Source organism: Falco rusticolus, chromosome 10, assembly GCF_015220075.1.
Source record: "Falco rusticolus isolate bFalRus1 chromosome 10, bFalRus1.pri, whole genome shotgun sequence".
NCBI classification, from domain to species: domain Eukaryota; kingdom Metazoa; phylum Chordata; class Aves; order Falconiformes; family Falconidae; genus Falco; species Falco rusticolus.
This window is the reverse complement of record NC_051196.1, coordinates 32,351,139-32,373,958: the sequence shown is the minus strand read 5'-3', so window position 1 is coordinate 32,373,958 and position 22,820 is coordinate 32,351,139. Positions and strand designations below refer to the sequence as shown.

At 52.2% G+C, this 22,820-nt stretch overlaps 2 protein-coding genes across 8 annotated transcripts in view; both read left to right on the top strand.

Moving 5' to 3' along the window:
- The first annotated feature begins 507 nt into the window (after positions 1-507).
- MANBAL (mannosidase beta like) lies at positions 508-10,064 on the top strand. 7 transcript variants are annotated; one of them, XM_037401680.1, is made up of 5 exons: positions 982-1,056; positions 2,977-3,016; positions 4,367-4,449; positions 4,799-4,993; positions 7,571-10,064. In XM_037401680.1, the coding sequence occupies exons 4-5, from the start codon at positions 4,844-4,846 to the stop codon at positions 7,676-7,678; spliced, it is 258 nt and encodes an 85-aa protein (XP_037257577.1). In that variant the 5' UTR covers positions 982-1,056; positions 2,977-3,016; positions 4,367-4,449; positions 4,799-4,843; the 3' UTR covers positions 7,679-10,064. The 7 variants fall into 7 exon arrangements, 6 of the variants coding, with proteins under 6 accessions (XP_037257577.1, XP_037257580.1, XP_037257582.1 ...); XM_037401682.1 differs by lacking the exon at positions 982-1,056 and adding an exon at positions 1,154-1,450; XM_037401681.1 differs by lacking the exon at positions 982-1,056 and adding an exon at positions 1,473-1,787.
- An 8,149-nt stretch (positions 10,065-18,213) lies between these two features.
- SRC (SRC proto-oncogene, non-receptor tyrosine kinase) overlaps positions 18,214-22,820 on the top strand; it is a 31,072-nt gene continuing 26,465 nt past the window's right edge. Inside the window, 1 exon segment of the mRNA XM_037402873.1 lies at positions 18,214-18,457. The gene's annotated coding sequence lies outside the window, so the exon portion shown is untranslated.

Genomic DNA, 22,820 nt, shown 5'->3' with positions numbered 1-22,820 from the left:
ATTTACCACCTTGCCTGAGCTCTGCATTTATTCCACAGCTGGTACAGCCACTCACCAGGGGCAGTGAAAGCTCTGGTAATTATTTAAGAGTGATTTTTTTTTTCTTGGGATTTTTATGCTAAAAGAATTTCTTTGTACAAGTGTCTCTGGCCTCTGCAACTCACAGCCGTGCAAATTCTCCAGTTGTCTGTAAAGTCTTCTGCACTACAAAAGATGAAAGGTTTTTAATCCAATTGCTCAAAACCTTTGAAATTGTTTTCATTAATACCCATTTAATTCAAATGCTTGGTAACAGCCTAGAAAATCCTTTTATTACAAATGCCATACCTTCCTCTGTCAGTAGATAAGCAACCGATTAGGTTTTCCCCAGATTATTTAGGCTCTCTGATAATACAGCTCTGCAGCAAAACCTGGCGCTACTGATATTTTAGGGTTAAGAAAAGGGCAAAACAAATCAGATTCTTTAAATACCACAAGCAAGGAAAACAGAGCACAAGCAATTTTTCCCTTTGTAAGTCATCTTATCAAGACATCTTCATTTCAGAGCTGGATACTGAATCAGGACATTAAAAATAAACAAAAAGTCCCCTGCAAGAGCAGAGCCAGAAGCACACGTCTTTTAATTGTTGCGGCCAGGGCACATCAAGGGAGCTGATCAAAACCTCTCGGATAAAGAGAAGCCCGCCAGGACTGCAAGGCCACACTATTGATGGTGAGGATTAAAATGCTAGCACAGATTTAGGGGGCGAGTGCATTAACCCTGAGGCCTAAAGGCCTGGGGGGCTTCGCTGCCCGAGGGGCCAACCCAGGCCTGGTCCTGGGCACCCACCGGGGGGTGGCACCCACCGGGGCCCGCAGGCGGGGCGGGGCCCGCGCCAGCGAGAAGCCGAGTGGCTTCAGGGGCCTTTCGGCAGGAACCCGGCGGCTGGGCCCCACCGGCCTGCCGGCCGCCCTTAGCAACGCAGCGCCCTGGGCGGTTGCTAGGGGCGGGGCGGGGTGCACTTCCTGCCGGGCGGTAATCACTTCCGGGGCGGCGCGGCCTAGCCGAGAGGGGCGGTGAGCGGGCCGGGCGGCCGCGAGGGGCTGGCTGGGGGGGCTCCCGGGGGGGTCGGGGGCAGCAGGAGGGGTCCGGAGCGGCGCGGGGATCCGCTGGAAGGGGCCGTGTTGGGAGGGGTGCGGCGGTGGCCTTAGCACCGCCCCGGCCCCCCGGGAAGCGGGTGGGAGGGCCTGGGGCGCAGGGGAGCCTCGCCGGCTCCCTGAGGGCCCGCTCGGCCTGCTGCAGCCAGGGCTGGCGGCCGCTGCAGGCGGGAGGAAACGGTGCAGATCTGCCCTCTCCGGAAAGGAGGAGCTCTGGGTGTCCCCTGCTCTGGGGCTGCACGGCTGCTTCTCCTTACAACCCCTGGGCACGGCTGGGACCCGGCTGCGTGGCGCCGGGCCTGTAAGCCTCCAGGTGGGCTCCTCGGCCTCATTAATGGTCATGTTTTCAGCGGTGCCAAGCACATGCAGATCCTCCTGAAGCCAATAGGAATTGGCCAGTCTCCATCCCAGCACCTGCTAAGTTATTTCAGAAATCTAGTGTGAGGATTTTTTTGCCTCATCCTTTGACAGAAGCGTTCATGTTCTGCACCAATACTGGTACTCTTTATTTCCACCCCAAGAGGAAGCTCATACATATTACTTGAAGTGCTCCTGTGGCTTTGTCCTAAGCTAATTATTTATGTAGTGCTATGTATGTATCATGCTTGAAGATGCCAGCTGAGAAGCAGCACAGGACAGCAAAAAGAAAGGTTTGTGCCTCTCCTAGCTGAGTTGAGATGGCTAATTTATGGCCCTGATCCTGCACATTTATCATGTATATATATTATGGGTGACAGCCGCATCCTCTTCCAGTGGTGTCACCGAGCAAAAGCATGAGCCTGGAGCCCTGAGTAGCCCCTCGCTGGTGCTGTGGTACAGCTCTGGCTTTGCTACAAGTCCTTTTGTGTGGGAGTAGCTAGTTTGCTGTGAAACCCAAATGGAAGCAAGACTGACTGTTTTTGAATATAGTCAAAATCTACTCCTGTAGTGCACTGCAAGTGTTTGTGACCTGTTTCTGTTGCTCTGTTCCAGTGAGGTGGCCAAGCTTGTGGGGAGAGGCAGTACCTGCTGTTAGACCAAATGAGTAAGGTGGAGGGGGAGCTTCCTCTCAGGATCTGAAATAGGAGTACTGATCTTTAAATGCAATTTAAGAACAATTACTTTTAAGTGTAGCCATGCTAATAGGTGAGGCAGTCTGAGGAAAAAGATGGTCGATAACCTGTGGAGAAGATGTTAGCCAAGGAAGAGGTGGTGATGCTGTTAGCTTCTCATGAACAGAGAGGAAGACTCCATTATCATCCAGGGACCTGCAGGATTAGCTGCAAGGCAGAGTGTGAGGGGGTAGTGCTCTTGGTGAGAAAGCTCAATTTCCAAGTTTTGTGCTCGGTGCGGAAGGGTGTGTGCCTGATGTTGAGCCCTGGTTCCTCAGTGTTCCACTTCGGCCTGCTCATTTGTGTAAGGTTTAACCTTCTTGCCTGTGCAGGTTTGGGCATTGTGTTAACCACTGGAGTTTTTTAAAACGGGGAGGAATTTTGCTAATAGTCATTCAGCTCCACTGATAGCTAGAAAACTAATGCTCCAAATGTGGTTGCCTGCTGTGGCTGTTGTGCCAGCAAGGATGCTCTACTATGACTAGCTGGTGCATAATGTCAGATCTTCTCTGAGCATATTTCATGGGGCAACATTTAAAATGGTAGTGGCAGCTGCTGACAGCCTGTGTGAGAGTTCTTGATGCTGGTCATGTCACCTGGGATTTGTTAGACCATTGCTAATACCCTCAAGGGAAGCGAAGTAGAAAAAGGAAAGGAGGGGAGACTTGTGGGAGATGAGGATGGAGATTTTTTTGCTTTCATTTTATTGATTTCCTTTTCTAGTTTATTTTTGTGTGTTGTATTTCAGGTGAATGAATCGGGATTATCAGTCCTGCGAAAAACTCCAGGTGAGGAATGAAGCCACATCCCCTCCTGCTCTGTTTGAGGAAGGGCGTGGGCAAGAATAATGTTTTCAAAAGATATCCCTTTAAATTAAGTTGAGATGAAATGAAACTCAAGAGTGAAGTTTCGCGTGATTCTGTTTCTTGCTGAGGAACTGCTGCCTTAGTGGATTGGGGGAGAGGGTGTTTAAACGTTGTAAGCAGTTAGGGATGACCCACATTTATGCATGGTTTGTGGACGCCATTGTATGTCCAGTACAGCCTTTGGGTCTGTGTTGGGACTTGCTGGGTCTGAGTGGCCCAGTGTGTATTTGACCTTCATGTACAGGTCCCATGCAGCCTTTGCTTTTTGAATTGTAATTGGAATACAAAAAAATTTCTTTCACTGAAGTACAGACCCAGAAGGGACCACGAGAGGTCACCTATTCTTATCACCTGATTCAAAGGCAGGATTATATATACTCACACCCCATCCCAGGCGAACACTTAACTGATACGCTCTTCTGAATCACCAGTAACAGGGATTCTACAGTCTGTGCATTCCAGTGCCTGGCAGTCCGTGCAGTTGGGAATTTTTTCCTGTCTTTTAAAATTCATAATAATATCCTGTATTTCAGGTGAATTAAAAAAAAAACACTATTACTATTTCTTGTAATTTATATACCACTCCTTTTAGTATGCCCCCAAATGAGATTTGCCTCTTAGGCACTGGCATTGAATTGTTGGTTGATTCTCAAATTTATCAACTATAACTTTACTGAAATTATACTCTTTAAGTTTTCTGTCCTTCTGAAATGGGTCACATCTGCAGGTTGTAGAAATCTCCTCCTAGCCTGAGAAATACAGAGCCTGCTTTGGAGGTAATTTTTAGGAGGCAGATTACTACCATTCAGCTGAAACATGCATGCAGCACACACTCATGCCCAAGCTTCAGTAATACAGAGAATTGTGAGTATCAGTAAGTAGTGCTGATTTAATAAGTACACACCAGGCTCACACAGGTCTGGAAAACTGAGTGAGACAGTAATCACAACTGAGTTCTGATGGCATCTCAGACTAATTAAATTTCCCTTTTGGGACCTTCTGTGGCGTACTCCAGCAATTCTGGCAGGAGAGTTCTCTGTTGTGGAAAGCCATTAGTCATTCATAGAATGAATTGACAACTCCATTAGCGAAAGATAAAGGAAGGAAGAAAGGATGGTCTCGGCTGAGAAGCTAGCCTGGGACCCAGGAGATCAATATCTAACTGCCACAAACTACCTGTGTGACCGTTGCAAGGTATATGGGCTTAATGTAACTAGCCACTAAAGCCACGCTTAACTTCAAACACGTAACTCATTCCTCTGTCTTCAACAGATCTGCCTTCTGTGTGCTTTACCTAAGTAGCAGTTGGTTTTGTACGCCATCTAAAACAACCAGGCTGTGACCACATATAAAATGTAAGTGAAAGTGAATAATAGTAATCTTGCATGGTTGATTGACTTCAGGGAGAAGTATATTCTTGCTTATTAAGTTTTGCCCTCATTGTTTCATGAATATTGTTCATCTTTTTCCTCCTCACCTGCAAATGGACTAATACTAGCGCTTGAGTAATATTTTTGTAGGCAGGTAGTAAAAGACAAGCATCCAAATAAAATGCAACTTTCATTTCCCTCTTTTGTTACTGGTTCTGTAGATCAAGGGTATCTTCAAAAAACCTGCATGAGGTAGTCTCATTTTTTGATAATGGAAAGTGAATACCAGAAAGCGTGATGCAAATAATTGCTTTTTTTTCCCCCCTTCTTGTAGTAACCAGTCTTCTTGAGAGCGTTAGAGAAGAAGGGTGCGCTCACGATGGCTGCTGAGCTGGATTTCTCCCCACCTGAAATCCCTGAGCCTACATTCATGGAGAATGTTCTACGCTACGGACTCTTCTTTGGAGCCATTTTCCAGCTTGTCTGTGTGCTAGCCATAATCCTGCCAGTTTCAAAGTCCCATAAAACAGTAAGCAGTGTTCTTTAATATTGCTAGAGATGGGTAGAGTCATAGAAGTTAGGATGGGCGGTAACTCTGAGTAGCTAATGGAGACACAGTGGTTTTCCCCTGGGATTACGGTTTCATTGTTCACTCTCTTTCCTTCCTTCTAGCTTTCCCACCTTCAGCTTTTGTCTTGTGATTTATCCTTGGATTAGAAAGTCAGGAACAAATACCTGAGCCAGGGTCTGTCAGAATATCAGTGAAAAAAGTGACCTGAAGCACCGGCAAGATGTGCTAAATGTGCACACTGGTCCTGACTGTACATGAGAAGGCTTTAGTCCCATATTGTCATCCTGCTGTTGATTTGCTTTATTAATTGCCAGGCAGGGTGTCCCCTTTGCAGGACCTGCCTTTCAGGAAACGACTTTGGGCTCTAGTTTATGTGTGATTTTTGGAAACAAGATACAGGTGAAATTCCTAGTATTTTCTAACATGAGGGGGGCAGTTTTCTGTACTGACACCCAATCCTGTGCCAGCAAGTGGAGGGTCCTTTGATGCAGTTAGTACAGGAGAGAGTTGAAGTGAAAGGTTGCGGTGAGCTACAGGGCTCTGATTCCTCTGGACTGGACCACAGTGGGATGACCTGGCTCAGCCTGGCTTTTCTGATAAAAGAGTTCCACATGCTTGATGATGCCTGTCGTGCTGGGGACAGATATTTTCAGTGTTGGTGATCAAGCTGCAGGTTTGGTGGTTTGATACAGATTTTGTATAAATATGTATGGTATATTTTCAGTAATAACTCAGCATGGGAAGTTTTGGTTTCAGGCTGTCTTTATTGCCATGTTTGTTCCCTAGGAAGCATGGAAATTTTCAGCCTGTCTGGGGAAGGGAATGTCTGTGGGTGAGGTACAGTGTGAGGGATACATACAGTTCATGACCCAACTTTTTCACCTTTAACTGCTGGTGTGATGTGAAGTTGTGTTGATGTACTGGATTAAAGACACTGTCCCGACATGGGCACATGCTCCCTCCTGCTAGTCCTGCCACAAAAGCTGCAGTTCCCAGCAAGGAGATGAAGGCTGCCGGTCACGATGCAGTGACATTGCAAGTCTCGCGCCATTATTCTGCAGCCACCAGCACCTGTCTGCCAGAGGCCGTGGTTTCCCCTGAGAATTTTTTTGAGAAATACTGAGTAGCCTGGTTCTTGAAAGCTGAAAAGAATGAAAGTTTTAGTTGTAAGTGAGAAACTGAAGACCAGGCCCCCAGTTAAAACAGTAAGGCTCGAGGACCTGTCACTGTTCAAGTTTGTAAGCACACTTTGATGTTTGCATGCTCTACTTTTTATTTTCTCTGTATCTATACTGTCCTCTTGAGCCACTGTCCATATGACTAATTTACAAGACCGTAAATGCCAGAAGCTACCCCTCCAGATCTTGGGAATGATGCTTGAGTCTGGGTAGGGTTTTGAGGAGCCTCTGTCTTGGAGACTTCACGCTTTGAAGTCTGCCTTGGTTTGAACATTAGAAGGCAGCAGTGTTCACTTTCCAGCAGCAGTGCACTGCATCCCTGACTAATAACTGCCTGTTGCTCCATTTCTCCCGAGCCTGCCAGCTCCCCGTGCGCCGACTGCAGCCTTTGGAAAGTCAGCCAAGTCTCCTTCCTTGGAAAGCCACACAGATGTGAACTGTAATAGCCCAGTAACTTGAGAGACGTTTGAACCAAGCTCTTTGATTAAAAGGATACTGTCAGATGCTCGCCTCCCCCTCCATTATCTGGAGTGCTGTCTTGGAAGCTTGAAACTAGCACGTCTTGCTCAGCCATTTTTTGTGTGTCCTTTTCCAGTTGGCACACTCTGACTGATAGAAACCAAGATGCTAAAGCAATATTTATACTCAAATGCATTTAATGAAAGGAGGCAATCTGCATGTGTGCGCTTTCTCAGATGAGACTGGCACTGTTCCCTTCTGTTTTTACAAGATAACTAGACTTTATTTCCCATGGCTGAAATATTATCTGTCATCTCCCCTGAAGGAAACAAGCAGCATATCTAAGCATTCCTTGTTAGTCCAGGTGAAGAAAGCTTTGCCTGCAATTCCCTCCCTGGATTTTAGGCTTCATTTAGAGGCTCTGAACTTTACATTCTTACTACTGTTTTGGGGAATATTTTTTCTCTTGCACATGATGATGATTAACGCTTTGCAGAAATACCTGCTGAAAGTTTCCATGCACACTGGTGATTATATGGTATCTTCTCCTTTTCCTAATTTGAATAGTTTTCATTTAGTGTTGGTTTTCTTCTTGCCTTTAAAGTTGGTTTTGTTTTTCTTCTCCAAAGCCTGTTTTAGACTCCTAAGCTTTTAACGGCTTCTCTGGTAACAAGCTGTTTCTGTGCATAAACTCACACTCATCAAAAAGCACATGCAGAAGAAGTAGAGATGGTACCGCTTGAGTCTCATTAAATGTGGACTCGGTTTGATATAGAGGTGTTCCAACAGAGATACCCAGCACTTGCTTCCTTTGGCTTTATACTCAAATGCTCAAAGTGAGCTGTCAGCAAATTGTAAAAAAAAAAGTTACTGACTGTTTCTTAATTGATTCTTGTAGGACTCGGACAGTTTTGAGCCTAAGAATTCAGAGACAGTGAAGAAGCCAAAGGCAACTGCTCCACAGATAAGCAAGAAACCCAAGAAGGAAACCAAAAAGAAACGATAAAGGCATGAGTGATGAGCCTCAAAAGACAGAATAGTCATCTGTAATCATGCTTCCTCAGAGGTGACATCAAAGGCAACTATCTATATTAAATGGTTTTCTGGCATTGCCATGTTTTACCTTTTGTGGACAAGGGAGAAGGAACTTGTAAGAGTGGAAGGGGTGGGGTTCTGCCATAGATTTCTTACAAGCAAAGAGGACTTCACATATCCAGGACTTAATTTGACATAATTAATGTGTCAGTCACCATTAAAGTGACTTCTGTCATTTCTGACAGGCGGAGAGGCCTGTTGTCCTAGCTCCTCCATGCTGGCTAGGATTGGTAGGAAAGTCCCTGTGGAAGGTGGAGCATGGGTTTGCTACTTTGGATACCGGTTTGTGTTGTATTTTTTGAAGGCGGAGGGATCAAATGGATCAAGGATACCACACTACACAGCTTTGTATTCATCTCTGTTGTCATCTAGTCTGAAATACATAGCTGCATTTTATGGCTTAATAATAATGTCTTTGTCATATTCTTTAATTCTTTGGGTAATAACTCATCACATACCAGACTGCTGTAGATGAAAGCTTTCATTTCCCCAGCGTCGCTGCCTCTTTCTTATTCCCCACCCATGCACTTTCCCATTTCTATTCCCACCCTTGAAAGTGAGTATGTTTCAGGGATTTGAGGCTGTGGCAGGGACTGCAATGACTACAAGAATCGGGGAACAGTTTGGTTCTAGATGGTACAGAATTCAGTGCCTGTGCTAATGGGGTGTTCTTGGAAACTTGGGAAGACCAGGTACTGCATGTTGGAGAAAAGCTGCTCTGAGGCAGAGTCTCGGAGTGCTGCGTTGGTCATGTATGACAGCACTGCCTGGCTGTACGAACCCTCCTGTCAGCTGGACGAGTCCCAGCCGTGCGCTCCGTTTCGACACAGCTGGGGTTTGCTGCATTTGCAAACAGCCTCCCAACCTTACCTGCTATAGCTGCTGCATCTCCTCTTGCTGAATTCTTCCTGGAGTTAAATAGGATCTCAGCCTGAGGAGATGTGGTATTTTAAGATTCAAGGGGTGGCAGGCTGGCTGTGTAGCGTGACTGTATGGCAAGAGATACATACACTACATTCCTTCAGGCTCTGGCTCTCCAGCTCCAAGGACAATCTAGTATTAGATTTAAATACGGCTAGACAGGACTGGAAAGAGATAGGTGGTGACGTAGCCACAGAGTCTCTGTAGGGCAGCTCGAGCTTCCCTGTGCCAGCTCACATCTTGGTTTGTTTGATCACGAATGAGTCAATGGGAGGAGAACCTGCTCTTTTAGGCGCACCCAGGGTTCAGAGTGGCTTTGAAGGAAAGGGTTCTCTCTGGCAGGGCTGCAAGTCTGTGATCCTTTTTGCATACACAGACTCCCATCCTCAATTCACAAATGCCTTGTGAGCCCAGATATGGTAGCAGTGTTGTGCTGGGTGTTCTTTAGCAGGAGTTGAGTAACCATTTAGAGAAACCATTGGTGTTGAGAATGGCTGCGTTCTGTGCTCACTGTTGGTTTTGGTGGGCGAGACAGATGAATCCCAGTACCAGTTTGATCCTAACCTCTCACTGCTTCCCTGCTCCAGGCTCTCTGTGTCTGTTAACCAGAATGCTGCCACCGGGTTGCACTGCTTAAAATCCAGCTTAGAGTTCTGCTTTAAATTCAGCATTTTCTTTTTCTTACTGTTTTTTTTTGAGCTACATAAAGGCAATACTAGAAGGACAGAACAAAGCATAGGAGACACAAGCACTATAGAAGTTGCTTTGAGTTCTCAGTACAAAGAAACGTTACAAAAATTTCCCACGCAAATAACAACAACACTGTGCTATAAGTTTCCATTACGGACCTGTGTTCTTGTCTGTGATCTGTAGAGAAAAGAAAAGCATTGCCACCGCCCAGGATAGGTACTGCAGGTCACTTCTTCCATTTCAATAAATGAGGATGGTGGTTGTTTTATCTTAACAACCCTGGCTTTCTGCAGGTTACCTAAAGGAGGGCTTAATGCTTCAGCAGAATTGCAACTATTGAAAGAGTAGCATACACATTACCCAAAACATAGAAGCGCTTCTACAGCTGAGAACCAGTTAGTAATGAGCACTGTGTGGCTGTTACCTGAAGTAGCAGGCTACTACATCAACATCTACGTCTAAGCTGTTTGCAGGCTGGCTTCCTCATTGCTAAGTAGAAATCTTGAATATTGGGGTTTGCTTTTGTTGGGAGGAAGAGGGGTTAAGATAAATTTCCCAGTCTGTTCGTAACAGCTTTATATCTATTCGAATGCTTGTGTTAGCTGAATTTATAGTATGATTCTAGAGTTTACCAATATCCTGTGTATTGTAGTTTCTCTGGAAGCGTGTAATAAATATAATCAGAATCTCTTTGTTTAAAAAGAAATCTCTTTTTAAAGTTGCGCTGCCTCTTTCCATGCATTCATTGTGAAAGCTGCCAGAACTCTCAGACTATAGGAGCACAGGGGCATAAGTATCCTATTCATAAAAATGATCCATTAAGGGAAAGCCTTTCAGATCCTTTAATCTGTGAGAAATTGGTTAGCTATACTGTCAGGCATACGTGCATCTGTATCTGTGTTCGACTTGGAAGTAGCAAACTGTCTCCCAGTACAGCTTCACCTTCCTGGAAGGAAGGAGGAAATGGTGCGATGACTAAATTATCCTCTTTGAGAAAGATTTTGGCTTTGAGAGCCCCCATGAAGGTAGCAGTTATAAGGCATCATTTGTTCATAATACAAGCAAGGGATTAGGTGGGGATTCAGTAGACTGGTAATAGGGATTTTCAGTAGCCCCTCGGTGTGTGATTGTAGCTCAGGTTTACATGGCTGGAGTGTGAAGCTGTCTGGTGCCTCTTCTTGGCTGCGGAAAGACCAGGGTGGTAGCCACGCTCTGGCAAGCATCTGTTGGTTCCCTCACCAGAAAACCAAAATGACAGAAGGACTAGTGTGGTGACTCCTTTAATTCCCTAGCCCTTTTCTCCAGGCTGTTTTGTAATTAACATCCCAAAGGGAGCTGAAGACCTCATTAAGTCAATTTTATTGAAGGGGAGTTTTTAAAAGGTCTGCTTCCAGATACCAGCCAGTAGGCAGCACCTCGGTGAGCAGCACCTTGCTCTGCCACCCAAAGCCCAGGAGCTGGGCTGAGGGCTGGGTTTCCTCTGCTAATGTATGTTACAAAGTTCCTTTCCCTCAACAGGCCAAACCTCAGCTCTGAAGAAACAAGAGAATTCCTTGCTTTGTTTTTGATCGTGTTCAAGCAGCTCTGCCTCTCTGGCCACACTCATCTCGAGAGCTGTGGCCATCACCATCCCCTTGAGCTGTCCAACGCTCACAATGCATCCTTGTGCTCCTCCAGTGCAAGCAGCACAATCCCTTGAGACCGGCTTATAAGTAGCTCGTGACGAGTTCCAGTTCACATAGTTCAATTAAATCCCTGTTAATCTTGTTCAGACCTAATTTACTTTCATTCTCATACACACACTCCTCTCTGCTTCAGAGGGATTCTGTGAGGTTCCCTACTGACAGGAACTGAAGAGCCCGAGGCCATCTTTGAAGCGGAATGTTTGCAGAGCAGCCCCCTCGTAGAGTCAATAAGCTAAGATTATTTCCCAGCCTGTCTTGAAGAGTTTGAAAATACTCCTTCAGTGCCTGGATTTTAGGGAGGGTCAGGGCTGGATCTGATGATGCTCGAGGAGAAAATAAGGAAGCTGTAGGAGGGAGGACCTGCTCGGTATCTTTCCCAGGGCACTGCTGAACTGTTCCCCTGTGCGCGTGTGTTAATTTTGGGGCAGCTGAGAGCTGGGGTGCTGGACTTCTCTCCTGGGAGCCACTCTTACATGCTGATACTTCTTTCAGGCAGAAGTTAATGTTGTTCACAGCCTGTGGCCTGCAGGGATTGAGATGACTGTATTGATTGAGTTGTTTGTTTGTTAATCTCATGAGGCATCAGAGACTGACTGCAGAGAGAAAATGGTATGATGAATGGAGAGTGCTGGAGTACAGAGCATGGCTGTTTGGTGATTAGGTTGATTGCCAGCTTTGGCACTGGGGAGGGATCTGACCATCCTCCTCTTCCTCATCCAACCAGAAGGGATGATTCAGCTGGGGAGCATTCCCTTTCTCTCTGGCAAGTGACAACTGGCTGTAATCAATGTTTGCATTTATTCTTAAATTGGCAGTTACTGCAGGTCCAAGATCCTGCTCTTCTTCTCTGGTAGTTTGTGGCTTTTGAGCGGTTGTTTGTGGGGATGTTTTCTGGCTTTTGGTATCTGGCCAGTGTGCAGTAGCTTGGGGCTGGCAATTGCAGGGCAATGAACTCCGCTTCCTGCCTCTCCCTTGAAATGCAGCCGATTTTCCCGTTTCATGTTGATTCTTCCCAGTTTGTGGCTTTTCTGTCACTGTAATTCATCCCCATGCTCCCTCTTGTTGCTTCCACCATGTAGGCTCATGCCCAGTGCAGTTCCTCTGTCCTTGTAGCCAAATCTTACATGCCAGTGACAGACAGTGGGTATCACCTGCTGTTACAAGGACTGATACAAATTAAGAACGCATGGAGAAGCATCCAGGATGGAGAAAGGTGTCCCCTTGTAATCAGCCCCTTCAGCATGTTTCTCTTCCCTGATGATTTTTTCAACCAGCAGATGTAACTGCTGGGGAAGGACAGCTCTCCTCTTTGGGAGCCCCAGGTATACCAGGAAGCTGTGCCATGCACATCAGCCTACGCCTGAGCCACGAGGAGTTAAAACGATCAAATACTGTGCTTCTGAGCTCTTGTGATAAGTGAGTGCTGTGGTGCTGTGCATGCTTCACACCGCCCATTCAGATCCTGCTCCTCGCCAGCACACACAGATATGTCTTGCGCAATCCCAAACCTCTTGCAGTGCTTGCTTCTCTCCTCCAGCTTCCCTGGTTTCATTTAGTGCCTGGAGGCCCCGGTGTGGCTTTGATGCTCCTCGCACCCTGCTTGCTGGAGGCGTGAGCAGCCACACACCGGGAAGCCGTGGTCCTGCTGAGGACCGCAGCAACACAGAGCGGGTGGTTGGAGCAGAGAGGCTGGCAGGTTCCTCCGTGGCTTGAGTCCAGCCTTCTTGGCTGGTAGGTACAAGGTAAACCTGCTTTGGATCACATCTGCTTTGCTTTTTAAAAATACTTGTTGCCTGGCTGAGGTCTCTTGTCGCACTTGAAGAGCTCGGCGTGCCAAATGGGGGATGCTGTGGGTGGAGCGGGTTGAGGGGCTCGCATTTCTTCCTGTCTTTGGCTCTAGGCAAGGAGCTGTGTCCCTAGTACTGTACTCTACTGGAAGTCCTGTTTACACGCTAAACGCAGCCTTCCTTGTTTGTGAAACCTGCACTCTGGACCATCCCCGTGTTTCTTGCCAGAAGGCTGTCCAAGCCTCTGAGCTGCTGCCCCGGAAGTGTCAGGTTCAGCCAGTCCCAGTTCATGGACTGGGGCCACAGAAGGCATCAGCTCCGGCTTGACACGTCTCATATTTTGCCCAAGCTGAGGCTACAGCCTCAGTGTCCCTGGCTCCAAGGCTGGTTCCTACTGCCTTCCCCTTGGCTGCTGCTTCTGCAAAAGCCATCCCGAGCTCGCCATTCACCTCGGCCAGAAGCCAGAGTCCAGAGTGCGACAGGCACCAGCGAGCTCTTGCAGGGCAAAGCCGCTCCTTCTGCTCAGGGAACCGGCTCCAGACACTTCCCGCTGTTATTTGTGCCTCTGCTCTGGCAGCGCGGGCAGGAGCCGTGCTGGAGCGGTGCTGCCGGCATGGGGCTTGCAGGGTCGTGTCCCTCCAGCTCCCTGGGGCAGCTCTTGCACATCGGCGCGTGCTGGGGGGGGCCAACTGGACCGTGGCTGCTGGGATCTGCGCAGGAGAGGGTCCTCGTGGCTGTGGTCCCCACAAAGCAGCAACTTGTGATGCTGTGGCAGCTCCTTTGGGTGGCTGAAGCAAAATGTCCCCAAGCGTGAGGCCTCTGTGGTGAAGGGAATCGCCGAGGGAGCAGTTTTTGAGAGAAGGGGAGAAGCTGCATTTCTGCTCCCTCCCTCCTCCCCGATTTAGCTCACTTTAAACTGAGCATGGATCCAAATGTCATATGGTTTAAATTTTTCAGATTCAGACTTTGGCCTCCCTAGCCCGTCCCTCGCTGGAAGGACCAAGGCTGGATGATTAAGGGGAAACACCCTTGTGTCTGCTCCGGCTCCGTTTGACGCAGGCTGCAGCCGCTTGCGGGCCGCTGAGCAGCCGGGTGCTGGCAGGGAGACTGCCTGGGACTTCTCTGTGCCCAGGGGATGCCACAGCCCCCAGGGCAGGGTCGCCTGGATGTGGCTACCAGAGCTTTGCGCTAGCCAGCCATCCCCCTGCTGCTCTGTTAGCAAAGCAAGCTGGAACAAGGGCAATAAATCTCACCTGGACAAGTTTCCGTGGGCTTTTCTGAACTGTTCTTTTCTATTGATACTGAGATTGGCCAAAGAGCCAAATTTCCACCGCTGGGAAATGCTAACATTTTGTGTATGGCTTTTCCACTGAGCTGAGGTAAGAAGCAGAAAGTGTCGGATTTTTGCCCAAATGAGCTATTCCAAGATAGCTAATTCAGACGGCATCAAAACGTCATATTTTATCAGTCAGAAACCTGACGGGAAATGTTGTGCCTCTATCGAACATGCAAGTAATTTTCCCCCACAGCTGGTGAACTTCGAGCCTCCTTATCAAACATTTGCACATCACCAAGTCAGTGGTTCCCCCCCTCCTCGCCCCGCCCCGCTTTCCCCCAGGGAATTTTGCAGTTCCGCTTCACAGCTGGGGCCACCTCGGTGCTGGGGTTAAGAGCCCCTTTTGCACAGCAGATTGTCGTCGTGCTGAGCGACACGATGGGTCCTGAGCTGTCCTGAACCCTCCTGGTGTTTTCTTCTCGCCTTTTTATACTACAACCTGCGGAACACTGGTGTTTGCCGCTCGGCTCCTGCAGCCCTGATGCTCAGTGTGAGAGAGAATGGCCAGAAGTAGCATTTCTACTATGAAATACTGCCAAATGGCTCATACTACAGGAGTTCCTCTGGTTAATCCCCCTTAGTAAATCAGCTCCTGAGCTCATAACTGCAGCTTCCCTACCAGGGCCAGCAGTGCCGATCGTTTGCTGTCACACACCCACTATTTGCAGGGCTGTAAAGCTCAATGATTGTAAAATCTCGGGGCAAAAGCCGTGGCTGCTTCTGCATCTGTCCAGCATCTTAAACGTCAACCATTATATTATTAATAGTAATAATTAGTGCAAATATATCTGGAACTTGCAGTGAACAAAATGCAGCTAGCCTCGGGAACAGAATCCATTAGACAAAACTTATTCATGCTTGCCAAGGGGTTGCTTAAAAATAAATCTGGCTGGAAATGAATAGATGTTTTGTTGTAAATCCACAGCTATGTTGGAGAGGTCAGGACTCAGATCAATAACTGGACCCAAACAGCACCCTCTTATTTCACAGGAAGATTTCAGGAGCCCCGTGGAGCAGTTTGATCTGCACACTGGGAGGGGGAAGGAGCCTTGTACTTACCTACTCGTGAGCGTGACAGCACTCTGCCTGTAGTAACTCTCATTCTTTTTCTTGATGAAACTCATGTAAAGCAAGAAGGCGCAGGAATAGCTGAGCACGTCTTGATTTCTTGTTAGAGGATCATTTCAAGACATGCTGTAATAACTAAGCCACCAGAAATATTCAGCGCTACTGGTTTTTAATTTGAAAGTACCTGGTTTTCAGTTTCTGTAACCGTCTTCCTCTCCCTGGGATGGGTTTATATCAGTGCTATTTAAAAGTGAAGATAAAGAATCATCTCAAGAAAGTAAGTTTCAGAGAAGAGACTGAAATCTCTGGTTGGTTAAAAAGAAATATATTTATGAATTAGACTGTTTAAAGATAAATACTTGGGAGCGGGGCAGGAGGGAAAGGAAGGTGGGCGGCTGGGGGGGGTGCGTCAGGCTGAGGACCCCACGGCTGAGCCCGGGATGCACTGAGGTGTGCTGGGTTGCTTAAACCTAAATGGTCTTAAATCACATTATCACCAGCGCTGCATGTTTAATGTCAGAGTCTTGTAAGGGCACATTCCTGAATCTGAGCCCAAAAGATAAGAGGCTGGTTTTGGAGAGTATCTATTTGCCATTTTAAATTTACACGTTGGCATCTTCTTCGAAGAAGAGATTATGTCGTGGACTTAGTCCGGCGTGTGAAAAGGCACGGTGCCTTTGCTGTTTGCCTTCCAGCAACAGGCCAGCATCGCCAGAGATGAAAACTACCATTGTAGGACAGCCTGTAGAAAGGGAGTTGATTGCAAAAGAGGAAAACAAAATTCAAATATTTATAAGTCATAATTGCATCTTAGATTTGGGTCTGGATCCAGCAGAGGCTGAGTCATCGTAACCAGCTCACCCGGGGCTGGGGCTGGGTCCCCGCTCCCCTGGGCGCTCTCCTCTCCGGGGCTGTGGGAGCGGGTGCCCCAGGGGTCAGGAGGGAGATGGGAGCGTCCCCGTGTCCCTGTGTGGGCACAGCGGGGAGAAGGTGTGAGGGACCCCAGGTATTGATGTGCCCCCCCTCTTTGGCCGACAGTATGCCCTAAGTATTAAAGTATGAGTGAGCAGGGCAGTACCCCGGGACTGCCCCACACCGTGTGGGTAATTCCTTAATCCCACGCCAGACACTGGGTCTGGGAATGCCTCCCTGCGCATCCCCACGCCAGCCGGCTGGCAGAGGGGGTGGCTATGAATGAACACCCCCAAAAAGCCTCAGGACAAACCGGGCTGTGGTTTGATGCTCCGGCAAGGAGCAAACAGGGCTGCTACCCCCAGCGCAGCCGCTCCCCAGCACCAGCCGCCCCATGGGTGCTGGGGGAGCTCAGCACCCTCACCCAGCCCTGGGAGGGAGCCGAGAGGCAGGAGGGAAAGCGTCAGCCCTGGCTGCTTGTGTAGGGACCTTATCAGCGGGCAGCTCCTCCCAGGGAAGGGCCCCTCCGCCATGTGCTGGCCAGGGGTGATGGATCGGTGCGTGCGTGACTCCTTGTTCCTGGTGACTCATGGATTTGCTGGCCTTCGCCAGTGCCATGGGAAATATTTCTTTAATAACTCAAAAGAACAAGGCAGGGGAGGGTGGGAAACAGAAAGAAAAACTCCACCACATAGTTCTCTCAAACTTGTGAGCTTCCCACATTGTTTCTGAAGCGTCAGGTCTTGCTCAGCATAATGGGGGTTGCAGAAATCCCCGGTGCGTCGCTGTGAGGGGTGGTCGGAGGGGTGGGCAGGGGGTGGTGGAGGCAGTGCTGGCTGTGAAAATCCAGCCCACGGGTCGCCGGAGCCAGCTGGCAGCCGAGCGTGCCTCGTAAGCCAGCCAAGTGGGGGTTTCAGGAGTGGACTGCTTCACCCCGTTTCTTCCTGGAGGACAAAGTGGCAGGGAACACCTTAGTGGATGGCTAATGGGGGAGGTGGGAGGGCTGCGCCACGGAGCTGGTCAGGCAGCCCCGACGGGCTGGGTGCAGGCATCGGGGCACCCGGAGCCTGACCCGCATGTGCGCCCCAGCGCCACTCCATGCCCACCTGCTCCCAGCGCTGGAAGGCGAAGGTGCTGAGGAGCAAGGGGAGGAACGGCTGGAGCTCTCCGTGTGCCCACCTGCCTGAGCAGGACTCAGGGGGACCCACACCTCACCTGGCCCTACGTGGGGTGACGCTGCCAGCCAGGGACCGGGCACCCCAGGAACACCGGCAGCTCCTCTCTGCCTTGTTTCGGAGGCTGGCACCGGCTGCAGGGTGACACCGGCAGGGGCATTAACCCAAGAGCGGGGCAGATGCCCCAGTGGGACACAGCCACCGCTGCCTCCCCAGGGCCTCGCAGCTACCCGGGCGGCCCCAGGAGGTGGTTTACCATTCCTTGCTTTTCCTCAGCGCTCAAGTTTTGCCTCCTCCCGAGTTCAGAGATGGGGGGGGGTCGCAGGCTGCAGCCCCCTGGGGGCGAGGTGTCCCTCCTGGGGATGGAGATGCACAGGTTCAGTGCAGGACGCAGCCAAGCGATGCTCCACCCGCTCACCGCGCGTCACATCTCACAAAACCAACCCCAGACCGGCCGGGTCCCGACCCCCTGAACATCCCTTCGCTGTCACCGGCCCCGGCTGCCAGGTGACCGCCACAACGCGGCGCCGACCTCCCCGCAGCCCCTCACCCGCGGCGCCGCGCAGAGGCGACCGCGACCGCCGCTCCCACGCGTGTCCCCGGCGCGACCAAGCGGTCCCCCCCCTCCGCGGGCCGGGAAGCGCCGGCGGAGCCCCGGGCGGGGGCGGCCCCTCTCTGCTGCGCGCCCCGCGGAGCCCGGCAGCCCGGAGCGCTGCGGCCCGGAGCCTGCCCCTTAAAAACACCCACCCCGCCGAGGGGAGGGGCTGCTGCCTTTTTTTCCCCCGTTTCCGGTTTGCTGCCATATTCCTCTTTTTTTTTTTCTATTTTTTTTTCCCCTCCCCGTGGGTTGCGCCCCCCCCCCCCGCCCCGCAGAAGGGGTGAGCGGGGGCGGGCGAGCCAGCAGCGCGCCGGATCCGCGGCGCTGCGCGATGCTGCTGCCGGCGGCGCAGCCCTGAGCCCCGGCGCGGCTCGGCCCGGAGCGGGCACCCAGCGCGGCGGCGGCTGCGGCGGGGGGCGGCGGGGGGCGGCGGCCGCGCCCCCGGCGCGGAGACAAAGCCGGGGCCGAGCGCTGGAGGCGAGCGGTGGGGCCGGCCCCGCTCCGCGCACAGGCGGGAGGTGAGCGGGCGGCGGCGGGGGGCGGCTGTGGGGCCGGAGGGGGGATGTCCGGGGGTCCGGCTGCGGGGCCGGAGGGGCGATGTCCGGGATTCCGGCTGCGGGGCCGGGGGGGGGATGCGCGGGGGTCCAACCGTGGGGCCGGAGTGGGATGCGCGGGGGCCGGCCGTGGGGGCCGGCGGGGGGCTGTCCACACTCGGGTCGAGCTGGCTGTGGGTCGAATCGGGGCTGCTGGCAGTTTGGCGAGGAGGCTGTGTGTCCAGCCGAGGGTGCCCAGGCTCCGGTGGGGCAGCTGTGGGTCCGGCGGCGGGGAATGCCCGCGGCCGGCGATGGGTCCCCACAGGGATGCTCGCGGTCTGGCTATGGGTTTCGGTGGGGCGGCTGTGTGTCCAGCGGCGGGTGCACATGGTGTGGTGGGGCAGCTGTGGGTCTGGCTGGGGGTGCCACTGGCCGGAGGGGCAGAGATGGGCCCGGCCGGGGGTGCTGAGGGTCCGGCGGGGCGGCACCGCCTGCCTGCAACTCCCCTTTGTTGTGATCAGGGGCTGTGGGGGACCCCCGGGAGTGCAGGGCGGGGACAGCCGGGCTGTATGTAGGCCAGGACATGAAATATTCATCGCCCCCCTGCTTTGATGTCTCCTGATCCGCTTCCCTCGCCGTGTTTGCTCACCGGTAATTCAGGGGCTCGTGTCCAGCCCCGGTGGGCCTGGGGGGCCGTGGCCAGCCAGGCTGCTCGCTGTGCCCCTTGCCGGGGCTGGCGGGCTCCAGCCTGCTGGGGGGCTGCGGACCCCCGGTATGCCTGATGAAAGGCTTTATCCACCCGGGAAGTTCCCCCGTTGCAGCCTGGGCAATCCAACCCCCTTGTGTGGCAGCGAGCGGTGGCACTGGCCTGTCCCCGCTGCCCCTGTTACAGCCCCCAGTGCCACGGAACAGCACCGTGGGCTTTGCCCCGAGCCACCCTGGGGCCGGGATGGGCTTTATCCCAGCTGGCTGCCGGGGGGCCGTGCGGGAGCTGGGGCTGGCAGTGCTGCGTCCTGGCTCCGTTTGGGACGGGCAGGGGCGGGGGGGGCAGCCTGCAGGGATGGGGCCCACCATGCAGAGCTGCCTGTGCTGGGGACAGGGCTGGAGGGGGGATGGCATCTCGTGGCGTGGTCCTGTCTGGCACCAAGCATCGTCTTGGGGAGCTGCGCAGCCTCCTGCAAAACCCGCTGGAAATGAGCGGGGATCTGCCGCATCTCCCCACGGTCCGCTGGCCCTGCCCAGCACGCTCCTCCCGCCCCGGTGGCTGCTGTGGCAGCTGCCAGGGCTCAGCCCCCTGGACTTGGGGCCGGGAGGTGACTGTGGTCCTGGCCCTGGTCCCAGTGCCATTGAGCAGCAGTAAAGGTTGTAGGTGGCAGGGCATGAGTTGTGCTACCCTGTGTGCACCGCTGGCTTGCCCATCCTGGCTCCCCAGGACATGATTGTGGCTGCTCAATGCAGCCAGGGGTTCCCCCAGGACAGGTCCCACTGCCCCGTGGCATTAGGAGCTGGGGGCAGTGGAGGGTGCAGAGCCCGGGGGGGTCCTGCCCTGGGCGGTGCTGCCTGCGCAGTGAGGATGGGGACAGGACAGCACGTACCAAGCGGCGCTGCGTGCAGACTGAGCTGCGGGAAGGTGGCAACAAAAGACTTGATTTTTCTTCCTCCTGCCCAGCGGGTTCTCCCCTGAGGAGGAGGTGTACGGCAGGAGGGAGCAGGAGGGCTTTGTCGCTCTTCTCTCAGCCAAGGGGATACCCGCTGCCAGCAGCGACTGCTGCATGGGTGGGAGGACCGAGTCACGGCGAACCCTCCCAAGGTCCAGCCGTTAATGGTGGGAAGCCATTTGTCCCGGCCAGGCTTGGAGACCCCCCTCAGCACCCAGACATCAACACGTGCCGAGGCCCCCTGTGCAGCACGTGGTGGTCAGACAAGGGCAGGGGGCTGGCAAGGCTTTCTGGATAGGCATGAGGATGGGGACATGCAGGGGGACATCAGCAATCTTGCACTTTAAAGCAGCATCCTTTTTGTTATTTCCACTGTGGGGCTGCTCCTGACACCTCTGCAGCCAGCGAGGCTGATCCTGGGCTGCCCTGGGCTAAGCCAGCTGTTCTGCACCACTTCGTGCTGGCTCAGGATCCAGCCCACAGCAAAACCTTGGCTGCTCGGTGTCTCTGAGATGAGTCTCGTGTGCCAGCTCCCCGGGGAACCGCGTCTCTGTAATCATTAGCCAGTTAATGCTCATTTGTCAGAGAAGGGCACCTTTGCTTGAAAGATAGAGGGTCAGTTCCCGGTTCCAAGCTTTGACCTGGGAGCAGCAGGGCAGAGACTCCTCCAAACACCTCTCCTTGGTGGCTTTGCCAAAATGCAGCCTGATGAATTTATTATTATTATTTTGGAGACGGAGTTATTTATGGGCTGGCGCAGCAGCAGCAGCTCAGGGAAGTCCAATGTTCCCTGTCTCGATCGTTAGTGGCCTTGCAGTGCTCCCTGTGTGATGGAGATGCCCTAACGATAGCTCTGCCCTTTAATGACTTTGTGCTGGAGTGATGGAAAATCATGGAGGTACCACAGGGAGGCAGAAAGGGCCGTCCCGGCCCCTGGCAAAGGAGCTGGGGGACAAGTCGAAGCAAGAGCTGCAGTTCGTGGTGACCGACCTATGCGGAGGCTCTGATGCAGAGAGAGGAGGCTCCTTTGCTGCCTTGGTGGCACGGCGAGGACATCAGCGGTCCTGAGGTAGGGACAGCGTTTAGCAACGTGGGCGGCTCCTGGGAAGGAGTGTCGTTTTGCCAGGCTCACCGAGGCGAGGAGGGGATGGACCAGGGCTCCTGTGCCTCCAAAATCCAGCCTGCCTCTCCCTGCTACTGGTACCAGAGTCATGCCTGGCCTTTGAAATCATCACGGAGCTAAAAGTCTTATCCAGTGAGACCTGAAGGACTTGGTCCATAACCTCTCATTTTAACAACCAGCAAATGCCTGTGACATCTTGAAAGGGAAAAGGTAGCAGCGAGCAAACAGTCTGTGCCTCCTCCCAGCAAGTCTAAGGCGGACAAACCCCCTGAGCACCACTGGGACACAGTGCTGTGCTCCCGGCATTGCTGGGGGAAATTTGAAAGCCTATCTGAAGCGCTATTGTTTCCTGTACTGTCTATTTTGCAGCTCGGTTTCCAACTTGTTCCTTTATCTCTCGGAACAATTCCCATCTGAGCTCACTTCCGCAGCACTCCGCATCTCGCCCCAGCGCCCGCCTGGAGATGCGGCCAGCGAGCATCCCATCAGCAGACAGTGGCATGGCCCCGTGCTGCTCCATGCAGGAGACATCCCTTTAATCCCAAGCCCGGCGAGCAGCTCCGACCTCTGGATGGAGATAACCATCCTTGCAGGGCTGTTCCTGGGACAGGAGCGTGGATCATCACTGTTGCCAGTCCAGGCTCCTCAGCTGCCTGTAGCTGTGGGTGGTGCGGACCAGCTCCCGCGGGGCTCGCGTCTTGCTGAAGTTTCCGCCCATCAGCAAAAGAAAATGTGCAGTGTGTCGTGGGGCTATTTTAAAGCAGGCCTCAGAAGAATAGCAATGCCTTCAGTCCTCATCTTTTAAATGGGCAGCAAGCTGTGAGATAGCATGGTATATTGTGTGCTTAGGAGGAAAAAAAAAAATATATAAATGATTGGCTGAGCATGGCTACATCAGCGTGGGCTGCAGTCGGTGCTCAGGTGCATCCAGGCCCCCAACTTGGCCCCGTGTTGGCATGGGCAACGTTGGTGCTTGCTGCAGCGGGAACCTGTGCAGCTTTGCACATGCCTCTGCACACGCACGCTTTGAAAATACAGCCCTGAAACAGATTTCAGGAACAAATGTGGTTTGAACCTGGGCCAGGAACCAGGACCTGCAAATCTGCGTCTTGCACTGACTTCCCTTCGGGCTACGGATCTCCTGGCTGCCCTCGCTGCAGAGCGGGGAGCTGTTTGGGAGGGCAGGGGGTAGCAGGGCTGCTGTGAGGCGTCAGCTTCTGGGCAAGGGGAGGTGGTCACTGGTTTTAATTCAGACCTTCAGTTAACCTCCCCAAGCCCCTTGGCTCCAGGCGGTCTCGGTGGAGATGCAGCATCTGAAATACCTGTTGGCTGGCGTGTGGGACCGGTGGGATCACCTGGAGGAATGTGGGGAACAGAACTGCCTGGGCGTTTAAGGCAAAAATATACGAAATGGGGCACGTGCGTGGTGAGCCTGCCCTCGCCTCGCAGCCAGGGAAGTAGCAGAGGTTCGGGCAAGGCGTGCAGCCTGGCACGCGTGGGCTCCCACGCTGGGAGGGCGCCAGGATGGCTTGGGGGGCTGCAGCAAAGGGCGAGCGGGCTTTGCTGG